The sequence below is a fragment of the Syngnathoides biaculeatus genome, chromosome 12 (genome assembly GCF_019802595.1).
Source record: "Syngnathoides biaculeatus isolate LvHL_M chromosome 12, ASM1980259v1, whole genome shotgun sequence".
NCBI lineage: Eukaryota > Metazoa > Chordata > Actinopteri > Syngnathiformes > Syngnathidae > Syngnathoides > Syngnathoides biaculeatus.
Window position 1 is genome coordinate 14,901,112 of NC_084651.1, and position 20,735 is coordinate 14,921,846.

Genomic DNA, 20,735 nt, shown 5'->3' on the forward strand with positions numbered 1-20,735 from the left:
GTTAGATAAGACCAAAATAGAACTTTTGGGTCTTAATTCCACTTGGCGCATTTGGAGGATGAAGTATGAGAAATACCGCCCCAAAAGCATGATCCCTATTGTGAAGCATGGTGTTGGAAGCATCATGCTTTGGAGTTGTTTTTCCTGCTCATGGGACAGGATGACTGCTCTGTATTAAGAGGATTACCAGGGCCATGTATTGTGAGATTTGGGGGAACAACCTCCTCCCCTCAGTTAGAGGATTGAGGATGAGTTGTGGCTGGACCTTCCAATATGACAGTAACCTGAATCACACAGCCAGGATAAGCAAGGAGTGGCTCTGTGAAAACCATATCAAGCTTTGGGAGTAGCCTAGCCAGTCTCCAGACTTAAACCCTACAGAAAATCTACAGAGGAAGCTCAAACTCTGTGTTTCCCAGCGATAGCCCAGAAACCTGTCTGATCTAGAGAAGATTTGTGTTAAGGAATGTGCCAAAATCCCTGCTGATGTGTGCGCAAACCTGATGAAAACTACGTGAAGCGTTTGACCTCAGTAATTACAAACAAATGCTACTGTACCAAATATGAACATTGATTTTCACAGATGTTCAAATACTTATTTTCTGCAGTAACATACAAATAAAATATTTGAAAAAAATCATGGATTGTGATTTCCAGATTATCCTTTAAATTGTCTCTCAGTGGACATGCACCAAAGATGAAAATTTCAGACCCCTCCATGATTTCAAAATGGGAGAACGTGCAAAATTGCAGGGTGTTCAATACTTATTTTCCTCACCATTAATACCAAAATGTGTCAGAGGAAACTACTTTATTCACGCTACACTCTTATTAAGCCAAATGATTTTAACAGGAATGTAGTGTGTGTGTGTGTGTGTGTGGTGTGTGTGTGTGTGTGGTGTGTGTGTGTGTGTGTGTGTGTGTGTGTGTGTGTGTTGTGTGTGTGTGTGTGTGTGTGTGTGTGTGTGTGAGTGAGAGAATATATAGCTCACTCATCTTAAAATTGCTGAATAAGGAAGACTGTTAAAGTCCATAAAATCTAAAACGCTGGTTTGATAGTGGTGTGATATTTTCAGTTAGAAGTGAGCATGAGTATAGGTGTTTATACACTTTGGTGACAATTGTTTTGTGAGATTAAGCAAAGTTGAGATGATGCTCATGTTTTAGGCTAACGAGTGTTTAAAATGGTCCCCGTAGCATCTTGTCCTCCATTTTCCATCTTCTTCTCCATCTCTGGAAGCTTCACCACTTTCCCACATCCTAAAGTTCTTTTATGTGCTTTATCTTTGAGGATTTCGTTTTGATTTTCTCCACAATCTCACGTTTAATTCATTTAAATTGAACTGCCTTGCTACTTCATAGTTTTGTACACCTCCTGTAAGAGCGATTACTTTCTTTTTAAAAACGACTGAGTAACATACTCATTCAGTTGACATTTTTTGATTATGGTATTAGGTATACCAAACTCATGCGTGACCATTTCTGCTGTCTAGTGCGATAGCAACATATATCCATCCATCAATTTTCTTAGCCACTTATCCTCACAAGGGTCGTGGGGAGTTCTGTAGCCTATCCCAGCTGTCAACAGGCAGGACGCGAGGTACACCCTGAACTGGCTGCCAGCCAATCGCAGGGCATATCGAGACAAACAGTCACAAACACAACTAGGGGAAATTTAGAGTGTCCAACTAATGTTGCATGTTTTTGGGATGTGGGGGGAAACCGGAGTGCCTGGACGAAACCCACGCAGGCACGGAGAGAAGACGCAAACTCCACACAGGCGGGTCCGGGACTGAATCTGGGACCTCACAACTGTGAGGCCAACGCTTTCCAGCTGAACCACCATGCCGCCCAGCAACATATATGTAATGTGATAATAATATCAATTTAGCAGCCAGCAAAAAATAAGATAAGCAAATGTACTTATATAGTGCATTTCATACACAAGGTGATTCAATACGCTTTACATGATTTAAAAGCATTGAAAAACAATAAAACAGCTTATACATTTATAACAGCTTATTTGCCATAATATATCATGCATTACTAAATTGCCCCTATGTGTGATTGTGAGTGTGACTGTCTCCATGTGCCTCTGATTGGCTGTCAACCAGTCCAGGGTGTATCCTCCCTCCTGCCCAATGATAGTGGGTTAGCGGCCATCACTCCCATGACCCTTGTGAGGATAAATGGCTAGGAAAATGTATGGATGCATGGATTAAAATTTGTACCATTAAACATTCCATATTAGAACAGGGTTCGCACGCGGCCCTGAAAGTCCCTAAAAAAAACCTAAATTTTCAAAGGTGTGCATTTAGGGGCTCCTGAAAGTCCTTAAAAATCCGCGAAAACCGGTCAAGCCCCTAAAAAGGCCTTAAATTAAAAAAAAAAATCAAAGGGAGGACCTCTAAAAAATTATCTTATTTTTTAAAAAATAGCGATCCGTCTGGCGTCCAAAACAGCCGGAAATTGTCAACGGAAGTCACCGTGTTGACAACTAGTTCCATTGTTTGTTTCCGTGAGTAGGCATTTCACTTCGTCTTCGAGACGAAGTAGCGCAGTTCTTTCATCGATCCAACTTGTATCATGGGGAAGTGCATTTTTCAAGATGCTTGGGTTGAAAGTAAGGAGTTCGGGAGCTGGGTTCGTCGAGATCCAAAAGATCGGCACATGTTTTATTGCCATTTGTGCAAGCAGAGTTACCAGCTTGAAAAGATGGGCGTCAAAGCGCAGGAGTCGCACCGGAAAAACAGGAGATGCGCTGATTTGGCGAAGACTCTCTAATCTTCCGTTGGTATGAATCTGTTTCTAAAATATCAAGATAGTGAAGCATCAACTTCAGGCAGTTGTACTGGAAGTGTATGCGCACCTACAGTTGTCCAGTCATCGACTTCAACCAGCCGGAAGTCGGGCTTTATGAACGTAGTTCAATACACGAAGACGGACTCGTTAAAGGCAGAGATCGTGTGGACTTTAAAAGTGATCTGCAACCATTACAGTTACAAATATTGTGAAAATAATTCCAAAGTGTTTGCAGTCATGTTCCCAGATAGTGACTTTGCTAAAAACTACCACTGTGTGGAAAGGAAGACTTTGTACCTGGCTACATTTGGCATCGCTGCCCACTTTTCATCACTACTGCCTCAAAGCCAAAAAAGCCAGAATAGAGATTGACATATCTATGCTTATTGGGAAGGCTGACAGGCTGTGTGAAGAGGCAGAAGAAAAGAGGAATCTGAGGTATATCACCGAGGCCAATGCACTCAGAGGCAGAGTAAAGCACAATAGAGCCACTTTGGCACCTCTGCAGCAACAAATAGAGGAGGCACTGGGTAGGCTCAAGGAGCTAGAGTAGGGGTGCTGAAACAGATGTCAGTAGAAGACATTTGTGTATATAGTTGCAATTGTAGTTAGAATCTGTTTTTCTGTAGACTTATGTGAAGACATTGACAATGGTCATATCAATGAGAACTACCACAAGGGGCGACAGGTGATCACTGTCACAGGTACTGAGGTACTGGAACATTTGATGAACCAAGAACGGTTGATGACACCATTGGGTGAGTCTTTTTTCCTTACTCTTGATTTCCCACGATGGCCCTAAATTTTTCGTGTCAGCCCCTAAGAATGCCCCTAAAAAGCCCGGAGATTTTTTTGGGTCAGACTGAGTATGAACCCTGTGAATGAAAACACACTGATTTTACAACCCCAGGTACAGGGATACATTTATTCAATGTGATTTTTAAAAAACGTTTTCCTTATATATAAAATGCTCCATTCACATAACTTTTTTTCAGGGAAAATAATTTGCCTTATACTGTTCATGACAAGACGGCATGGTGGGTAGACTGGTTAGAGAATCTGCGTTACAGTTCTCAGTACCGGGGATCAATTCCTGACCCCGCCTGTGTTCAATTGGGATGTTGTCCACGTGCTGCATGGGTTTTCTCCGAACACTCTGGTTTCCACCCACATCCCAAAAAAAATGCGTTGATTGGAGACTCTATATTGCCTTTAGGTGTGATTGTGAGTGTGAATGGCCTGTGTTCAATTGGGATGTTGTCCACGTGCTGCATGGGTTTTCTCCGAACACTCCGGTTTCCACCCACATCCAAAAAAAATGCGTTGATTGGAGACTCTATATTGCCCTTAGGTGTGATTGTGAGTGTGAATGGTTGTTTGTCTCTGTGAGCCCTGTAATTGGCTGGCAACCAGTTCCGAGTGTACCTCGCTCCTGCCAATAGTTATGAGATATGCTACAGGACTCCCCCGACCTTTTTGAGGATAAGCGACTCAGAAAATGGATGGATGTTCATGACAAATTGCAGTGTTTTTATGCTTTTATTCAAATGTTTTGCATTAGAGTACCACATGACTTCATGTACCAAATTGATTTTTGACAGGTTGTGGTTTGAAGAGTTGATCAACTTGTGGGTATCAGTGCAGAATCTTCCAAGCTGGGAACTGGTGAGGACAGTAAACGTGTTTTCATGACCTGCTGTAACATGATCACTGAATTAAGGCCTCTTTATACTCCCACGTTGTTAACAACACTCTCATTGTATCCCATGACCTATGCATTGCGCAGCGCAGTACCTCTGCCGAGCTTGGCGCACACACATCAAATAAAGTTCTTGCGAGATCATCTTTTGTGATTGGTCTGTTTTTGGTCTGCAGTGATGACGTACTCACTGTTCCTCCCTGCTCCACGTACCACCTACATTGCCGCTGCCTTGATCAAGTATGCAGCATAATTAAACACCTGGTCATATAGGTCCAATTGTTCAAGTAGACACTACTCCACTGTCGCCATTGTTGTTGCATTATTCCTTGTTACGGAAAGGAAAGTAAAAACGCCTACCGGAAATAGCCAAAAAGTGTTGAGGAAAGGCCACCCTGTGGCATCCCATCAATACCAGCTGTAGCGACATCTTTTACTTGGAGAAGAATTGGAGGACATTTTCTTTACTCTGCATGTCAGTTGCGTTCTAGTATAAAGGGAACAACACACAGGATTTCTGCAGTGACATCAGCACGGTCGTCACAAGCACAAGTATAAAGAGGCCTTTCGTTTTGCTTACATGTGTCCATGCTTGCTTTATAGAATCTGGTGAATCTTTTTGCTCGCTTGGCCAACGACAACATCGGCTACATTGACTGGGATCCTTATATTCCTAAGGTGCCTTTTAATTGATTTATTAGATCACAGCTTTTCACACACAAATTTTAGGGGTTTGTGCATGTGTTCTTGTGCATCATGACTAATGTTTTGTGGCTCAAGGTGTGTTTCACAACCACCACTGGTTGCAAGAAACAACCTATCAAGTTTCTGAGCTGATCATGTTGGTCATAGCTACAAAAAAACATGTTCCAACCATGTGACTCTTCTCTGGAAAAACATCGTTATAAAAATAAATGTTCTCCATTCAATAAAGCACAAACAAATATGTTTACTGTTACTACATTACAGATTTTCACAAGAGTTTTGAGGAGTTTGAATCTTCCTGTGGGGACCAGTCAAATGATGTTGCCGCGATACTTAACCAATGCCTACGACATCGGCCATGTGGTGCTTTGGATATCGTCACTTCTGGTTTGTTATTTTGTTCAGGCATTCTGGTGACCTCGGTCAACATGACCTAAAAGAAAAGGCGGTGTGACCACCAATTCCTATCAATTTTAGGGCGGACCAAGTAAGCAAACTCAAGCACAGCTCACTGGCCTTTTCAACAGCATCACATCTTTCTTCCACCCATCAAACCACGGCCGCTGGTTGGTCAGTTCCTTTTTTTTTTTTTTGCTTCCTTTCATTGAATATGAATGGTATATTGTAGTGTAGTATACTGCATTACTATAAATGATAGTTTTGTTTCAGGAACACAGTGCACTTAGATTTTTGTCTGATCAACTTCCATTGTTTGGTACTTGATAATTCCGGCTATGATTCTTTCCAACTCACGTCAGCAATAGGAACAGCATCAGAAAGGCTAACACATTCGTCATTGCTTCCTGAATCCTTTTGGCTGTCGTGGTTTGCATGTCTAGTCCAGAAATAACAAGAAAACATGTGAGTGAGATTGTTGCAATAGTATTAAATATCCCCAGGACCAGGCGCACATGCCATTCTGTATGAGGAAGCCCCTCTTCCACATTTGACACGAGACGGGCAGCCATGTGCAACTTTTATTTATAGAGTTGAGTTGAATGGGCACAGTGGTGCAGTGGTGCAGCATGTTGTAACAAAGTTCTTGGATTAAAACCCTGCCCTGGCTGGTATCTTTCTATCTGTATGGAGTTTGGTTTATCCTTTTTATCTTTAAAAGTAATGCATCATTATTAATGCCTTCTTTCAAATGTCTTTAGAATGCCATATACACAATAAACCACACTAATTTTTGTAGGGAAAACGTTTTGAAATTCTAATTTTACTACTACTGTAATATCACTCCAATATTTTATGTACTATCAAAAATATTGCAAAGTGTCTTCTGATATTCGAGCCCATCCCTCCGAGCCAAAGTGATCGTGCAATACTTCGTGAATGAAGTGATTGATGTGGCCCTGACAAATGTTTCATTTGGATCGCTTAAACCAACAGATAACTTGTAACATTTCTTTGTTCGGTCCTATGCAGATGAAACTCATGAAGTTGTTGCAGCGTCTTCCTGCCAGTGTTGTCCGTCGGGTGCACCGAGAGCGCTACAGAAAGCCTTCATGGTTAACGCCGATCCCGGACAATTATAAGCTCACTGAGGACGATATCACAGACTTTGTACAGAGTATGATGCAGCCAGTACTGCTTGCCATGTTCAGCAAAACGGGCAGTCTCGATGCTGCTCAGGCTCTCCAGAATCTGGCTCTAATGAGGCCTGAGTTGGTCATTCCTCCAGTTCTGGAGAGGTAATTTCTGTCATATACATTTTATGACCCAGGTTGTGCAAGACACTCTTTGGGATGAACACAGAGGCCTTGTTATTGTCTTTTCTGTAGAACATACCCTGCACTGGAAACTCTAACAGAGCCCCACCAGTTGACAGCCACACTAAGCTGCATGATCGGTGTAGCACGGAGCCTAGTTTCTGGTGGAAAGCACCTTCCTGAAGGACCCACTCACATGCTGCCCCTACTCATGAGGGCCCTGCCTGGAGTTGATCCAAATGACTTCAGCAAGTGCATGGTGGGAACATTTTCCAGTACTCTTATATTGTTACTGGCATTATAAATAAATATCCAAATGTTGCTCTCCATACAGATCACTTTCCAGTTTATTGCTACGTTTGTGACTCTTGTGCCTTTGGTGGACTGTTCGTCTGTTCTTCATGAAAACACAGACTTGACAGAGGTGAATCGCAATTCACTCAATTCTGACAATTTGAATACCCTAAAATGAGCATGCATATTGATTTGTTTTAAACTTTAAACTTTGCCTAACTTTTAAGGTGGAAAAGGAAATGTGCTCAGCCTCTGCAGAATTTGAAGACTTTGTGCTCCAGTTTATGGACAGGTATGCTGAAAAATTATGATGATATTTAAAGATTGCAGAAGTAGTGGCGTGACAATACTAAAGTCTAACTTTACCTACATAAAGTACTTCAAAATTGATGCTGAAATGATACTATGGCAAAAAAATGTAAACTTCAGTAAAAGCAGTGGAATAAAAAACAAAACTCAATGACAAAAATTCAAATACATTTATTTTCATGAATTCAAATCAAAATCTTCTTTTCCTTTCCCACAGCTTGTCATCTTTTTCCATCTTAGCCTATCTCCTGCATCTTCCTCTCTAATCCCAACTGCCATCATGTTTTACCTCACAACATCCATCAACCTTCTCTTTGGTCTTCCTCTCGCCCTTTTGCCTGGCAGCTCCATCCTCAGCACCCTACCACAGATATACTCACTCGCTCACCTCTGAACATATCCAAACCATCGAAGTCTGGTCTCTCGAATCTTGTCTCCAAAACATCCAACTTTGGCTGTCCCTCTAATGAGCTCATTCCTAATCCTTTCCAACCTGCTCACTCCGAGCGAGAACCTCAACATCTTCATTTCTGCTACCTCCAGTTCTGCTTCCTGTTGTTTCTTCAGTGCCACCGTCTCTAATCCGTACATCATGGCCGGCCTCACCACTGTTTTCTAAACTTTGCCCTTCATCCTAGCAGTGACTCTTCTGTCACATAACACACCAGACACCTTCAGCCAGCTGTTCCAACCTGCTTGGACCTGTTTCTTCACTTCCTTACCACACTCACCATTGGTCTCGATTGTTGACCCTAAATATTTGAAGATGTCCACCCGTGCTATCTCTTCTCCCTGTAGCCTCACTCTTCCCACACCACCCCTCTCATTCACGCACATATATTCTGTTTTACTTCGGCTAATCTTCATTCCTCTCCTTTACAGTGCATGTCTCCATCTTTGTAATTGTTCCTCCGCCTTAATTAAAATCAAAATCATTTTGTGTAATAAAGGAATTGGTCTATTTTTAAGTCATTTTCCAAACAGATTGATAGATGCCTAATAATATACATTTTGTATGTTTGTCTGTAAAATTGCACATTTCTGGAAAAAAAAATCCAAGTCTATCCATGTTCCTTCAATTTCTTATTCATTTTAACACCAGGAAAAGGGATGCATGTATTTGTAACTTGCTCTTACACCACCAGTAATACAGTAAAGAACAAAGATTTATGTGTATGTTGCTTCTCTTAGCAAGCTGCTTTATTCTACCATTACAAATATATTGTTGCTTGTTTGATAATATTTGCAGGTGCTTTGCCCTGATCGACAGCAGCACTCTAGAGCAAACACGTGAGGAAGCAGAGACTGAGAAAATGACCCATTTGGAGAGTTTGGTGGAACTTGGCTTGTCTTCTACCTTTAGCACTATCCTTACTCAGTGCTCCTTGGACATCTTCATGGTCAATACTAAAGAACATTTAAATTTTTTAAAAAAGGATTTCACTTTTTATTATAAATACGATGATACAGTTTGTGGTTGTAACAGGTGGCCCTAGAAAAGGTTTTCAACTTTGCAACCACCAACATTTTTGAAACCCGTGTTGCTGGAAGGATGGTGGCGGACATGTGCCGGGCTGCTGCTAAGGTATTTATCCTTGTATTTATTTTTTTTTTTTACCCAAAATAGTGGCATCTTCGATAAATATGTACCACGCCTAAATTTGATTCTTTATAATCTTGTTCCCTTTATAATGACTGATAGATCCCAAATTATGCCATAACTCTTAATCCTTGCACTTGTGTGCAGTTGAATAATTGAGCACCATTCATACTGTTCACTTTCCACATACTTTTTACTTCAGTGTCACCCAGCAGAATCCCTTAAGATGTTTGTGCCTCACTGCTGCTGTCAAATACACCAAATTGCTTCTAGTAAGTGAACTGTTGCCCAAAAAAGAAGTTTCTCTCAGTTTTTGTACTTGACTAATTTACGTCCTTATTATTCCCTGATGTTCACTTTGATTTTATTTAAACAGATGAAGAAGTATTACATGAAGAAGAACTTGACAAGGAGTTTTTATGGAATCTCCAGCTACTGTCAGAGGTGAGCCAAACTCATTTTCTGGACTCAGCAATGCAGTTTTTTTTTAATTCCTCACTTCATCATCATTGGGTGTTTTTGCCATATTCCCTCCAGGTTACTCGAGTGGATGGTAAAAAGCTCCTGGCCTATTCCTCTGACTTGGTCCAGATTTTGCAGTTGACCCTCCACCTCAAGTGTAAGCAGGGCTATATCCTAGCATGCAACCTACTCCATCACATCCTCCGCTCTACAGCCCTCATCTATCCTACTGAGTACTGCAGTGTGCCAAGTGGCTTCCGGCAACCAATCACAGAGTATCTACCCATCAAGGTGATCACTTTTTACTTAAACAATTATATGTATATTCTGTTTTGTGTCATTGGAGAAATGAGTTTGTCTGTAAGTGAAGAAGCAAAATGACTTTCTGACCTAGCTGGATTTATCTTCTTCTGACTGTATGAAAGTCACTACTTTGATTCCTATTTGGCCACTTGTCAGAAGAACAAATAGGACACAGCTGTATCACTGTCCCCTGCATTTTGGATGTCAAATCTCTCTTGTGACTCTTAGTGCAGCTCTTAATGTTTGTTTCATGAATGAATTCGTCTTTAGTAAATCCCACCAATGGTATCTCGAAAATAAACTGGCCTTGTATGTCTAAATAAAGCCCCTTTATTTTTATGTTCATAAAATGGTAAATACGGATACACGTAAAACTTTTGACGCGTTGATTTTTTTTTTTTTTTTGTTTTGTTCATGTTATACACCATTTCCTTTAATATGGACTGTATAATCACAAGTGATGAAAATGTAGCTTGAACTTAAGCCTGTTTATTTGCCAGCTTGTTTATGCTCCTTTAAAATTGTCCCATGCAGGATTGGGGTCGTCCAGGTGATTTGTGGAACTTGAACATCCGGTGGCATGTGCCCAGTGCTGATGAGACCACCTTTACCTTTTATTTACTGGGCCTGATTCTTAAACCTGAACTAAAAAGACTTCAAAGTTTTGCTGAGGGAGAACAAGACATGAGCAGGTACAATGCAACACAAACTCCATCTTGCATTGCTAAATGCAATGCATTGCAATATCCATCCAGGTCCAGTGTTGTTTTCCTTGAATGTGCGGTCGTGGCATTTACACATTTGCTTTTTTCCTCTGCAGGGATGATGTCTTACAGAGTCTCACCATTGTTCAACATTGTCTCTTGGGAGCTGGGAGTCTTATGCCTCCCTTGAAAGGAGAGCTTATACCTGAACTGTGAGCAGTTTTGCTGATTAAAATTGTTGTGGTATTAAATTAATATTGTACATTTCTGGATGTGTCTTTGCTCACCTTCAACATCCACACACACACACACACACACACAAAGTGAGCAGCTGCTGCTTGTCCAAATTTGTGTGGGGCATTGGTTTAAATTGCAAATTCATGCCTTAAAATATTTATAATGTGACACTTTTCTTAATCCTTGCATGTAATTTTACTACATTTTTTTTCTTTTTTCCGCTTAATAGTAATAGAGAAAAGATACATATCTTTATTTATGTGCTTTTTGGAACAGGGTACATAGTATGGTGACTCTAGAGGAGACCATCCTGTATACTGGAACAAAGTATGGTATGCTCAACACTGTTTTCAGATAGTCTACAATAATGAATAAACTATGTTTTAAAGTAAGTATTTTCTTGTAATGTAAATGTCATTTTTATCTGCAGATGAGTCCCAAGAGAGCTACAGAGATTCCATTTGCCATGTGATGAGACAGTTGCTTCGTAAGTGCTGTGGCCACACCCCAACTAAGTTTTTATCACTTCATAGTTCATAAATTATTTTATCTCATTTTAAAGATTATATACTGGAACATTCTGAAGATGACACCAAGTCCCTCTTTTCCATTATCAAGGTAAACAGACTGACAATCATAATTTTTAATTTTTAATTGTACTTTTTGGTGAATCAAATGACTATCAGCAGTATTATGAACAAAATTGCTTTGTTACATTGTAAATACTTGTGGATTACCTGATTCCAAGAATAAAGACGGAATTATATGATTTCTATATAAAGGGAATTTATTAGCCATCTATTGAAAGTGTTTTTGTTGTCTTGAATGTGTTCTAGATTATCAGTGAATTGCTGCATTTTAAAGGTTCCCACAAACATGAGTTTGACTCTCGCTGGAAGAGCTTCAACCTTGTGAAAAAATCAATGGAAAACAGGGTGAGTATTTATTGTGCTGCCATCTAATATGTATGATTCAAATCCATTCAAATAAGTTACCTCGAGGCTTGTGTTAAGGCATTTTAAAAAAAAAAAATTTCTGCAGCTTCATGGCAGAAAACAGCATAACAGAGGTCTCCTCATCGACAGAGTCATGCTCCAGCATGAAGTAAGTTGATCAATTTTTGCCTTTGTATTGGGGATTTTTTTTTTTTTTTTCATTTTGGCACTTTGTGAACTATCAGCTACGCAAGCTGACGGTGGAAGGATGTCAATACAGAAGCATTCACCAGGAGCTGATGAGGGATCTGTTGCGCCTCTCCACAAGCACCTACAGCCAAGTGAGGACATTGTAAAATCTACCATCATCTTAGCTTGCCCTGTCTTTATTTTGGGTTTTTTTTTCATTTGACATAAATGAATTGGATTCACTCAACTGTACTCAACTCTAATCTACCATTTTGTGTCTTGTGTGTTCAATACTTAAAATATTTTATTTCTTTGAAGGTACGTAGCAAAGCTCAAAGTGTACTGTTCACTGCACTTGGTACATACAATTTCTGCTGTAGGGATGTGATCCCTCACGTCCTCGAGTTTCTCAACCCAGACAACAGCAGCGTCACACAGCAACAGTTCAAAGTATGACATTGCCAAACTATTATGTTTCTTTATCATGTCTATGATTTGCATCAGAGTAGGTGTTATATTTTAGCACATGATTGTCTGTGCCTTTCCAGGGTGCCTTGTATTGTCTGCTTGGGAATCACAGTGGAGTGTGCCTAGCCAATTTGCATGACTGGGAGTGCATTGACCTGACGTGGCCTGCTATTGTTCGATCTGGCCTCAGTTCAGCCATGTCTTTAGAGAAGCCCTCCATAGTGCGACTCTTTGACGACCTTGCTGACAAAATTCACCGACATTATGAGACCATTGGCATCAACTTCTGCGTAAGAATGAAAGAACAATTGAATATTGTTTGAGAGATGCAACCCACCCAGCATGAACAAAACTCATCAGCTAAAATTTGCCATATTCTTTTTCACAAATGTATCTTTTCATCATATAGATCCCTGAAAAGACCTGTAATGTAGCCAAACAACTTATGGTCACTGGAAATCCCTTTCCTAAAGACCCTGTTCCCTCCGAAGAAGAAACATTAAAAGGCATTCACAGGCAGGAACTCAAGAATTTAGAGTCTGGCGAGTAAGTTATTTATAATAACATGTTGTTGTTGTGATTGCCTTACTGTGTCATAACTTCAGTGTGACCTGTTTGATGTAAAACAAACAGTATGTTGTAACTATGTTTTAGGAAGTACCAGCAGCTCATTGGTGATTTGCTAAACTCGCTCGGGAACAGAAACTTGTAGGTTGCTGGAATATTTACAACATTACATTTCAATGTGTGTATTTGGTTAGAACTTTGTTTATAATGTTCCAGGCCTTGGAAATTTGAGCACCTCGCTATTGGCTTCTTGTCACTGCTCCTGAGAGATGACCACCAACTCCCGCCAGCAGCTGTTTTGTTCTTTGTCCAAACCCTCAACCACGACTCCCTCCACGTGCGCAAAGTAGGGCCCTCTCCACACGTCACAGCAGCGCACCAATAATTGCTTGACACGAATAGATAGAAACTTGAGCAAGTGAATTGTTTTATTTTGTCCAATAGGTGGCAATATCCGCTGTGGCAGGGATCATGAAGCAAATAAAAAGGCCTCATAAAAAAGTGCCAGTTAGCCCTTCTGAGCTTTGCAAGCAGTACAAAGGTTTTTCCAGTTTTCGTCTTTGCTTTTCAAAAACATTTTATCAAACATGTTGAAAAAATATTTCTGTTGTTGTAAAAAGGTGAACTTGAAGAGCCTGAAGGTATAGTGGCTGGTGACCGCCCAGACAACAAGTGGCTCCAGTATAACAGCAACAGCCTACCAAGGACTCAGCAGGACTGGGATCTCTGTGCTTTTGTGGAAAAGACTCATTGGGGTTACTACAGTTGGCCAAGGTTCATGTTTAAGACTGGATTTTGTTGGTTTAGGTTTATTCTGATATTTTGCTGTTACAGTTTTTGATCACAATATTTTCTAGGAAACTGATGATGTATGCTCCTGAGGAAGAGCAGCCCAAACAGAACCTCACGCGGGAGGAAATGACAGAGGTTTGTGTTGATTGTTCAAACAACAAAGAAAACTTTGTAAGTGCACTTTATTGAATATTATCACTTTTTTTTTCTTTCTGTGCAGCGGGAGCAGATCATCTATGACCATTTTTCGGACCCAGTATTCATCAATCAATTTATTGAGTTTCTCTCTCTAGAGGATCGAAAGGGCAAAGACAAGTTTAGCACACGCAGATTCTGTTTGTTCAAGGTGAACACATTTCTTACAGTGATTTTCATTTTTTTTTTTTTTTTTTAATGAAAGGACTACGAAAAACACTTTCTTTTCTGTTTCCAGGGTTTGTTCCGCAATTTCAGTGACACCTTCCTGCCTCTGCTGCAGCCTCACATGGAGCGCTTGGTAACAGACAACCATGAGAGTAAGCAGCGTTGTGTTGCAGAAATAATATCTGGTCTAATCAGAGGATCCAAGCACTGGAGTTACTCTAAGGTGGTCTACCTCATTTTTATTTTGTTGCACAACATTGTTTGGATTTATCTTCAACAAAAATGCTTAATTTACAGGTTGAGAGCCTTTGGGAAGTGTTGTGTCCACTCCTCCGTACAGCCTTGTCCAACATCACCGTAGAAACATATGCAGACTGGGGCACCTGCATAGCCACCGCATGCGTAATCCTTCCCACTCATTCATCATGCCCTTTCTGATCTGCTGTTCATAACCTTTCTGTTTTTTCTTTGCCATCTACAGGAGAGTAGAGACCCCCGCAAACTTCACTGGCTTTTTGAGATGCTCATGGAGTCTCCTGTCAATGGGGAGGGAGGCTCATTTGTCGATGCTTGGTCAGAACAAAGATCGCTTTCTTTAGAAATCGTTTCAATACCACTGACAAAATGTTGATTTTGTTTTTTTTTTGGGTTTTTTTTTTTTTTTTTTTTGGTGGGGCTGTTGGATGCTTTTTTTCCTCCCCACACCAGTCGCCTGTATGTGCTCCAAGGAGGCCTTGCCCAACAGGAGTGGCGTGTGCCAGAGCTCCTCCACAGATTGTTGCAGTACCTGGAGCCCAAACTGACCCAGGTTTACAAAAATGTGCGGGAGCGGATTGGAAGGTGAGGAACGATTGTCTTACATTTTTTTTCTTAATATTATCCTTTCTCTGTCATCTTAAAATTCCCCACCAGTGCTGTTGTTTTCAGTTTGTCTAAGTCTTCAAACTATTTTAATTACTTGTGTATACATGTTACGTATTTCCTCTGCAATTATGAAACCTAATTTTGTCTATAAATGTTTCAGTTAGAGGATTAATTTGAACTAAATTATTTATTTTGAGTAAGGATAAATATTTGTCTATATAATATCTTTGAGAAGGTGAAAAAAACTTGGATTTGACCTTGAAAAATATTTATGAACTAACTGCATCTTTTCCTCCCTCTAGCGTGCTGACCTACATCTTCATGATAGATGTCAACCTGCCTTACACTCAACCAACCACCTCGCCTCGCATCTCAGACTTCACCGACAGAATTTTGTTACAGCTGAAGCCCCTGACTGAAGCCGACGAGGAAATCCAGAACCATGTGATTGAAGAGAATGAGGTGGGGGAGCAGGATGAGAGAACACAAGCAATCAAGCTTCTCAAAACAGGTGAGTTAACACTGGGTGGCCCGTCTAAAACGGTTACATTTGACAACACCCTCCCACCTCAGTGTTAAAGTGGTTGATTTCGAGTGCCGGGCGGTCCTACTCCACTGCTGTCCCTGAGCACCTGCGCTTGCTTCCTCTACTCTTCAAAGTAAGTTTCATGAATTCTACTGCTTCACCCTCTCACTGGACTCACTAAAGTAGACTGAAGGCAACTAATTCTGACAATTTTTTGCATGTTTCCAGATTGCACCAGTTGAAAATGATGACAGTTATGATGAGCTGAAGAGGGATGCAAAGACCTGCTTGTCTCTCATGTCACAGGGGCTCCTTTACACAGAACAGATCCCCATGGTCCTCAATGTCCTGCAGGAGGTAAGCCATTGAGGAACAGCTGACACAACTAGATTTTTTCAGATTTTTTTTCTATTTTTTGTGATCATTAGTCAATCAGGGTTCGCACACGTCCCTAAAAGTCCCTAAAAACCCCTAAATTTTCGAAGGTGCATTTAGGGGCTCCTAAAAGTCCTTAAAATCAGCGAAAACCGGTCAAGCCCCTAAAAAGGCCTTAAATTATAAAAAAATCAAAGGGAGGACCTCTACTGCCAAAATTCTCCCGAAAAAAAATTATCTTTTATTTAAAAAAATATAGCGATCCGTCTGGCGTCTAAAACAGCCGGAAATTGTCAACGGAAGTCACCGTGTTGACAACGAGTCGCCATCTTGTCGTTGATATTCCATTGTTCGTTTCCGTGAGTCGGCATTTCACTTTGTGGTCTTTACATAATTCACCCGCGGGACCTCGAGTTGGGGTGCGGTGTTCCGCACGGACTGTTTTTGTTGTTGCGCTTCCGGAGTAAAAAGGTTAACAGAGTTCCCGCCGTGATGCGAGTAGTGTTTTGATGTCGAACAATAAAACAAGTTTTGTTCGTGTGTTCGACACTCCGCCCCCGACTCCTTTTCTCCGGCGCTACAACTTCGTCTTCGTTACGTCTTTCATCGATCCAGCTTGTATCATGGGGAAGTGCATTTTTCAAGATGCTTGGGTTGAAAGTAAGGAGTTTGGAAGCTGGGTTCATCGAGATGCAAAAGATCGGCACATGTTTTACTGCCATCTGTGCAAGCAAAGCTACCAGCTAGGAAAGATGGGCGTCAAAGCGCTGGAGTCGCACCGGAAAAAAAGGAGACACGCTGATTTGGCGAAGACTCTCTCATCTTCCGTTGGTATGAATCTGTTTCTAAAATATAAAGATAGTGAAGCATCAACTTCAGGCAGTGGTACTAGCAGTGCATGCGCACCTACAGTTGTCCAGCCATCGACTTCAACCAGCCAGAAGTCAGGCTCTATGAACGTAGTTCAATACACGAAGGCGGACTCGTTAAAGGCAGAGATCGTGTGGACTTTAAAAGTAAAAGTGATCTGCAACCATTACAGTTACAAATCTTGTGAAAAGTGTTTGCAGTCATGTTCCCAGATAATTGCTAAACACATTGCTAAAAACTACCACTGTGGGGAAAGGAAGACTTCGTACCTGGCTACATTTGGCATCGCTGCCCACTTTTCATCTCTACTGCCTCAAAGCCAAAAAAGCCAGAATAGAGACTGACATATCTACGCTTATTGAGAAGGCTGACAGGCTGTGTGAGCAGGCAGAACAAAAGAGGAAGCTGAGGTTTATCACTGAGCCCAATGCACTCAGAGGCAGAGCAAAGGACAAGAGAGCCTCTTTGGCACCTCTGCAGCAGCAAATAGAGGAGACACTGGGTAGGCTCAAGGAACTAGAATAGGGGTGCTGAGACAGACATCAGTCGAAGACATTTGTGTATATAGTTGCAATTGTAGTTAGAATCAGTTTTTCTGTATACTGTTATGTGAAGACATTGACAATGGTCATATCAATGAGAACTACCACAAGGGGCGACAGGTGATCACTGTCACAGGTACTGAGCTACTGGAACCTTTGATGAACCAAGAACAGTCTATGGCACCATTGGGTGAGACTTTTTTCCTTACTCTTGATTTCCCACGATGGCCCTAAATTTTTCGTGTCGGCCCTAAATTTTTTCCGTGTCAGCCCTAAATTTTTCGTGTCAGCCCCTAAGAATGGCCCTAAAAAGCCCTTAAATTTTATGGGTCCGACTGAGTATGAACCCTGTCAATGCATAATAGTACTTATATGTACCTTTTACTTATACAAAATTTTGTCAGGTGCGGAAACCCTGTTCATCCAAATGCGGTTAATGTAATTCGATATTTTTTTCAAAGATCGATACTGTTGGTCGCTCCTCACATTTTCTGGTGTTTTTACACGTTATTAACTAATTTAAAGTCTTGGAATTGGATTCTGAACAAATCTGTGTGAGAAGTGTCATAATACTCTGCATCATCTTAACTCCGTGGGAACTGTGCAGTAATAAGGCGTTTGTTAAGCCTTGTTTGTTTAAAAAAAAAAAAAAAAAATCACTAACTTCAGTGGTGAAGTAATCCAGTAAATCACCCATGAAAATAAATTTGCATACAGATTAATTTCTGCCTGTTGGACTGCTTAGTCAGCTCAGTTTTTTTATCACGATATGACCAATTCTTAGAGCTCAATTTTAGTATTTATTTCACTTCACTATATGGAGGCCAAAGTTTTACTGGAATCTTTCTAAAGTAATTGTACTCTTACTTGAGTACAATATTTGGTTGCTCTAACAACCCCTGGCTACAGTAAAAGCTACTTTACACCCAGTTGTGTTTAAGTGGATAACTGACCTGGGACTTAATTGAAAAATGACATTCAGTGCAGTATTTAAAAGAAAAGTATTACTGTAATTTCTCAAATAATGCGCAATTTTTTTTCAAAAATATTTTCAAAAGTTAATAGAGCACATTATGTTTCGGTACGGATGAAAGATAAAAAATACAATCACATTGTGTAGTCGTATACAGATCCATAGCGTGGTAAAAAATGTATACATATACATTTCAATATGATATTTGATGTCTTATGTTACACATTTATGTTTATTACAGTAATGTGCTCCCCCAACCTGAACTCTATGACCTCCTCCGGGAGCTTGCAGTTTATAATTCTTAGCGGAGCATGCTTGTTGCTACTGCACCAAAGATCATAAACGACTGCCCGTGACTTTGTTTAAACTAAGACAAAAAAATGTCGACCACAACGGCTAGTTGTGCAGCTGCTTTTAAAAGAAATGTGTCATAACTCGTGCCGATGATGCCGGCAACCCGGAAGTTGCGCCACAGTCCGAAACAAGGATAGCTCACCTCAATGGCTTCGGGTGGGTATAAAAACAACGTGAGCTCAAACTATGTAATTCGAGTGTCTTGGGGACATTAAAAAAAACGTGAGAGCCCACACAATTGAAATGCTCGCTTTTTAAAAAATTTGGCCGTTACACTCGTTTCTATGTAGTTTAAGCTCACATTGTTTTAATAGCCACCTGACGCCCTACTGAAAGATGCTACAGATTGGAGCCGTATGGAGGGGAAGAGGTTGCGCTGCACAACCCGAACTCTTGGGATTAAAAAAAATATTTCAAGTCATCAATGATGAGTTCCACAGCGATGCGCCAAATGTATCGACTATGGATCTTTTCCGAATTGGAGACGAGTCAGATGGTTCTTTTGAAGGCTTGGCCAAGGTTCTGTAATGTAGTGGATAAACTGCGCTATGCACAAACGTTTTATGCAAAAATAATTAATGCATTGTTTTATAAACAATGTTAAAGAGTTTATTTTTTCAGAGTGAAATATGTGTTAACAGTATTAATATAATGTTTGTTTTGTAATCATTGAGCATTTGTTTTAGTTGGTTGAGGGATTCTGTTCTGACAATTACAGTGACCAGGACAAGCGTGTCCTGTGGCCTTTCTTGAGATTATATTATCGGTACATCAGCACATTATTATTAATGATTGTTGTATGGACAGTTTTTTGAAAAGCAATACAAGTACAAACCTAACAAAATATAAATACAGGTCATTCCCAATATTCTGAGCATATGGGTAGCGGCAAATTGGTGGTGCACATTGTACATTGGTAGAAGGGTTTTCCTTTTAAAGGTAAACTTTGGGTGTGCGCATTATACTTCAGTACGCATTATACTTGAAAAATTACGGTAGATATGTCTTGTTGGATGAATGCGGTATGCATGTAATCTGAACTCATTAGGTCCCCTTTGGTAATGCTTGAATTGTTAAAATTCTCAAAGAACAAACCTCTAACAAACGTTAAATTGTGCACTTTGTTCTATATGTGCAACATTTAGCTCAGCCCATTACTGACAGGCAATGACGGTGTCTTTTGTTGGCAGATTGCAGGCAGCAGCTCCTGGCACGCTCGCTACACGGTGCTGACATACCTCCAGATCATGGCATTTTACAACTTGTTCACCTTCATGAGTGACCTGAAAGCAGTGAATGACGTGCGGGCACTGGTTATAAGACTGCTGGAGGATGAGCAACTGGAGGTAAAAACCAAGAATTCATCCACATACTAGTTCAAATTTGATTCCACCGTATTTCATCAGTCAGTCTCCGCATAGTATTGAATACATGCTTGTTCGTGCTGGCGGCTTCCTGTCATCTTTTAGGACCATGGTAGTGATTCAGCATTCACCTCGAGGTTCCTCACTCTTATCCCCACCACCACCCTCCCAGTGGTCCTCTAACTGTTGCTATGGAAACCTCAGGCTGCAGTAATCTGTTGCTATGGAGATATTTTTCAGATTGAAAGAGGAAGAGAGGGATGAAGTAGAGAGAAGGAAGAGTGGGGGACGGCTGAAAGTAGTTATCTTTGTTAGACTCTACCTTGTACAGTGGGTACAGAAAGTACTCAAAGCAAATGTACTTGTATAGCGCATTTCAACCACAAGGCAACTCAATGTGTTTTACATGATTAAAAGCATTTAACTGCAAATAAATAAAAAAATTGAATAAGACCCCCCCCCTAAATTTTCCACTTTGCTATATTGCACCCATTTGGTAAAATCATTTATTTTGCTCATTCATGTATGCACAGCACCCCATATTGAAAAAAAAAAACCTTGGGATTTTTGCAGATGAAAATCAAATTCAAATACCAAACAGCCTCAAGTATTCAGAAAATTGCTGTGAGAGTCATATTTAACTCTGGTGCTATTTCCTCTGATCTTCCTTGAGATTGTTCTACACCTTCATTGGAGTCCAGTTGTTTGATTATAAGTGTGGCAAGG

General features: G+C 40.6%; 1 protein-coding gene across 1 annotated transcript in view; it reads left to right on the top strand.

The window, feature by feature from the left end:
* The window catches only part of psme4a (proteasome activator subunit 4a), a 32,817-nt gene that overhangs the window by 8,872 nt on the left and 3,210 nt on the right, over positions 1-20,735 (top strand). Inside the window, exons 6-43 of the mRNA XM_061836783.1 lie at positions 4,404-4,467; positions 5,105-5,179; positions 5,471-5,593; positions 5,684-5,776; positions 6,635-6,900; positions 6,991-7,177; positions 7,253-7,342; positions 7,440-7,504; positions 8,771-8,921; positions 9,008-9,106; positions 9,324-9,393; positions 9,498-9,565; positions 9,659-9,874; positions 10,421-10,578; positions 10,707-10,802; positions 11,104-11,159; positions 11,258-11,314; positions 11,390-11,445; positions 11,664-11,762; positions 11,869-11,931; positions 12,008-12,103; positions 12,270-12,401; positions 12,500-12,709; positions 12,829-12,965; positions 13,074-13,127; positions 13,203-13,332; positions 13,431-13,527; positions 13,607-13,760; positions 13,844-13,913; positions 13,999-14,124; positions 14,212-14,364; positions 14,439-14,543; positions 14,623-14,714; positions 14,850-14,981; positions 15,308-15,516; positions 15,579-15,664; positions 15,760-15,888; positions 19,836-19,991. Of these exons, the coding sequence (XP_061692767.1) occupies positions 4,404-4,467; positions 5,105-5,179; positions 5,471-5,593; positions 5,684-5,776; positions 6,635-6,900; positions 6,991-7,177; positions 7,253-7,342; positions 7,440-7,504; positions 8,771-8,921; positions 9,008-9,106; positions 9,324-9,393; positions 9,498-9,565; positions 9,659-9,874; positions 10,421-10,578; positions 10,707-10,802; positions 11,104-11,159; positions 11,258-11,314; positions 11,390-11,445; positions 11,664-11,762; positions 11,869-11,931; positions 12,008-12,103; positions 12,270-12,401; positions 12,500-12,709; positions 12,829-12,965; positions 13,074-13,127; positions 13,203-13,332; positions 13,431-13,527; positions 13,607-13,760; positions 13,844-13,913; positions 13,999-14,124; positions 14,212-14,364; positions 14,439-14,543; positions 14,623-14,714; positions 14,850-14,981; positions 15,308-15,516; positions 15,579-15,664; positions 15,760-15,888; positions 19,836-19,991 (4,420 nt within the window). The remainder of the gene's footprint in view (positions 1-4,403; positions 4,468-5,104; positions 5,180-5,470; positions 5,594-5,683; positions 5,777-6,634; positions 6,901-6,990; positions 7,178-7,252; positions 7,343-7,439; positions 7,505-8,770; positions 8,922-9,007; positions 9,107-9,323; positions 9,394-9,497; positions 9,566-9,658; positions 9,875-10,420; positions 10,579-10,706; positions 10,803-11,103; positions 11,160-11,257; positions 11,315-11,389; positions 11,446-11,663; positions 11,763-11,868; positions 11,932-12,007; positions 12,104-12,269; positions 12,402-12,499; positions 12,710-12,828; positions 12,966-13,073; positions 13,128-13,202; positions 13,333-13,430; positions 13,528-13,606; positions 13,761-13,843; positions 13,914-13,998; positions 14,125-14,211; positions 14,365-14,438; positions 14,544-14,622; positions 14,715-14,849; positions 14,982-15,307; positions 15,517-15,578; positions 15,665-15,759; positions 15,889-19,835; positions 19,992-20,735) is intronic.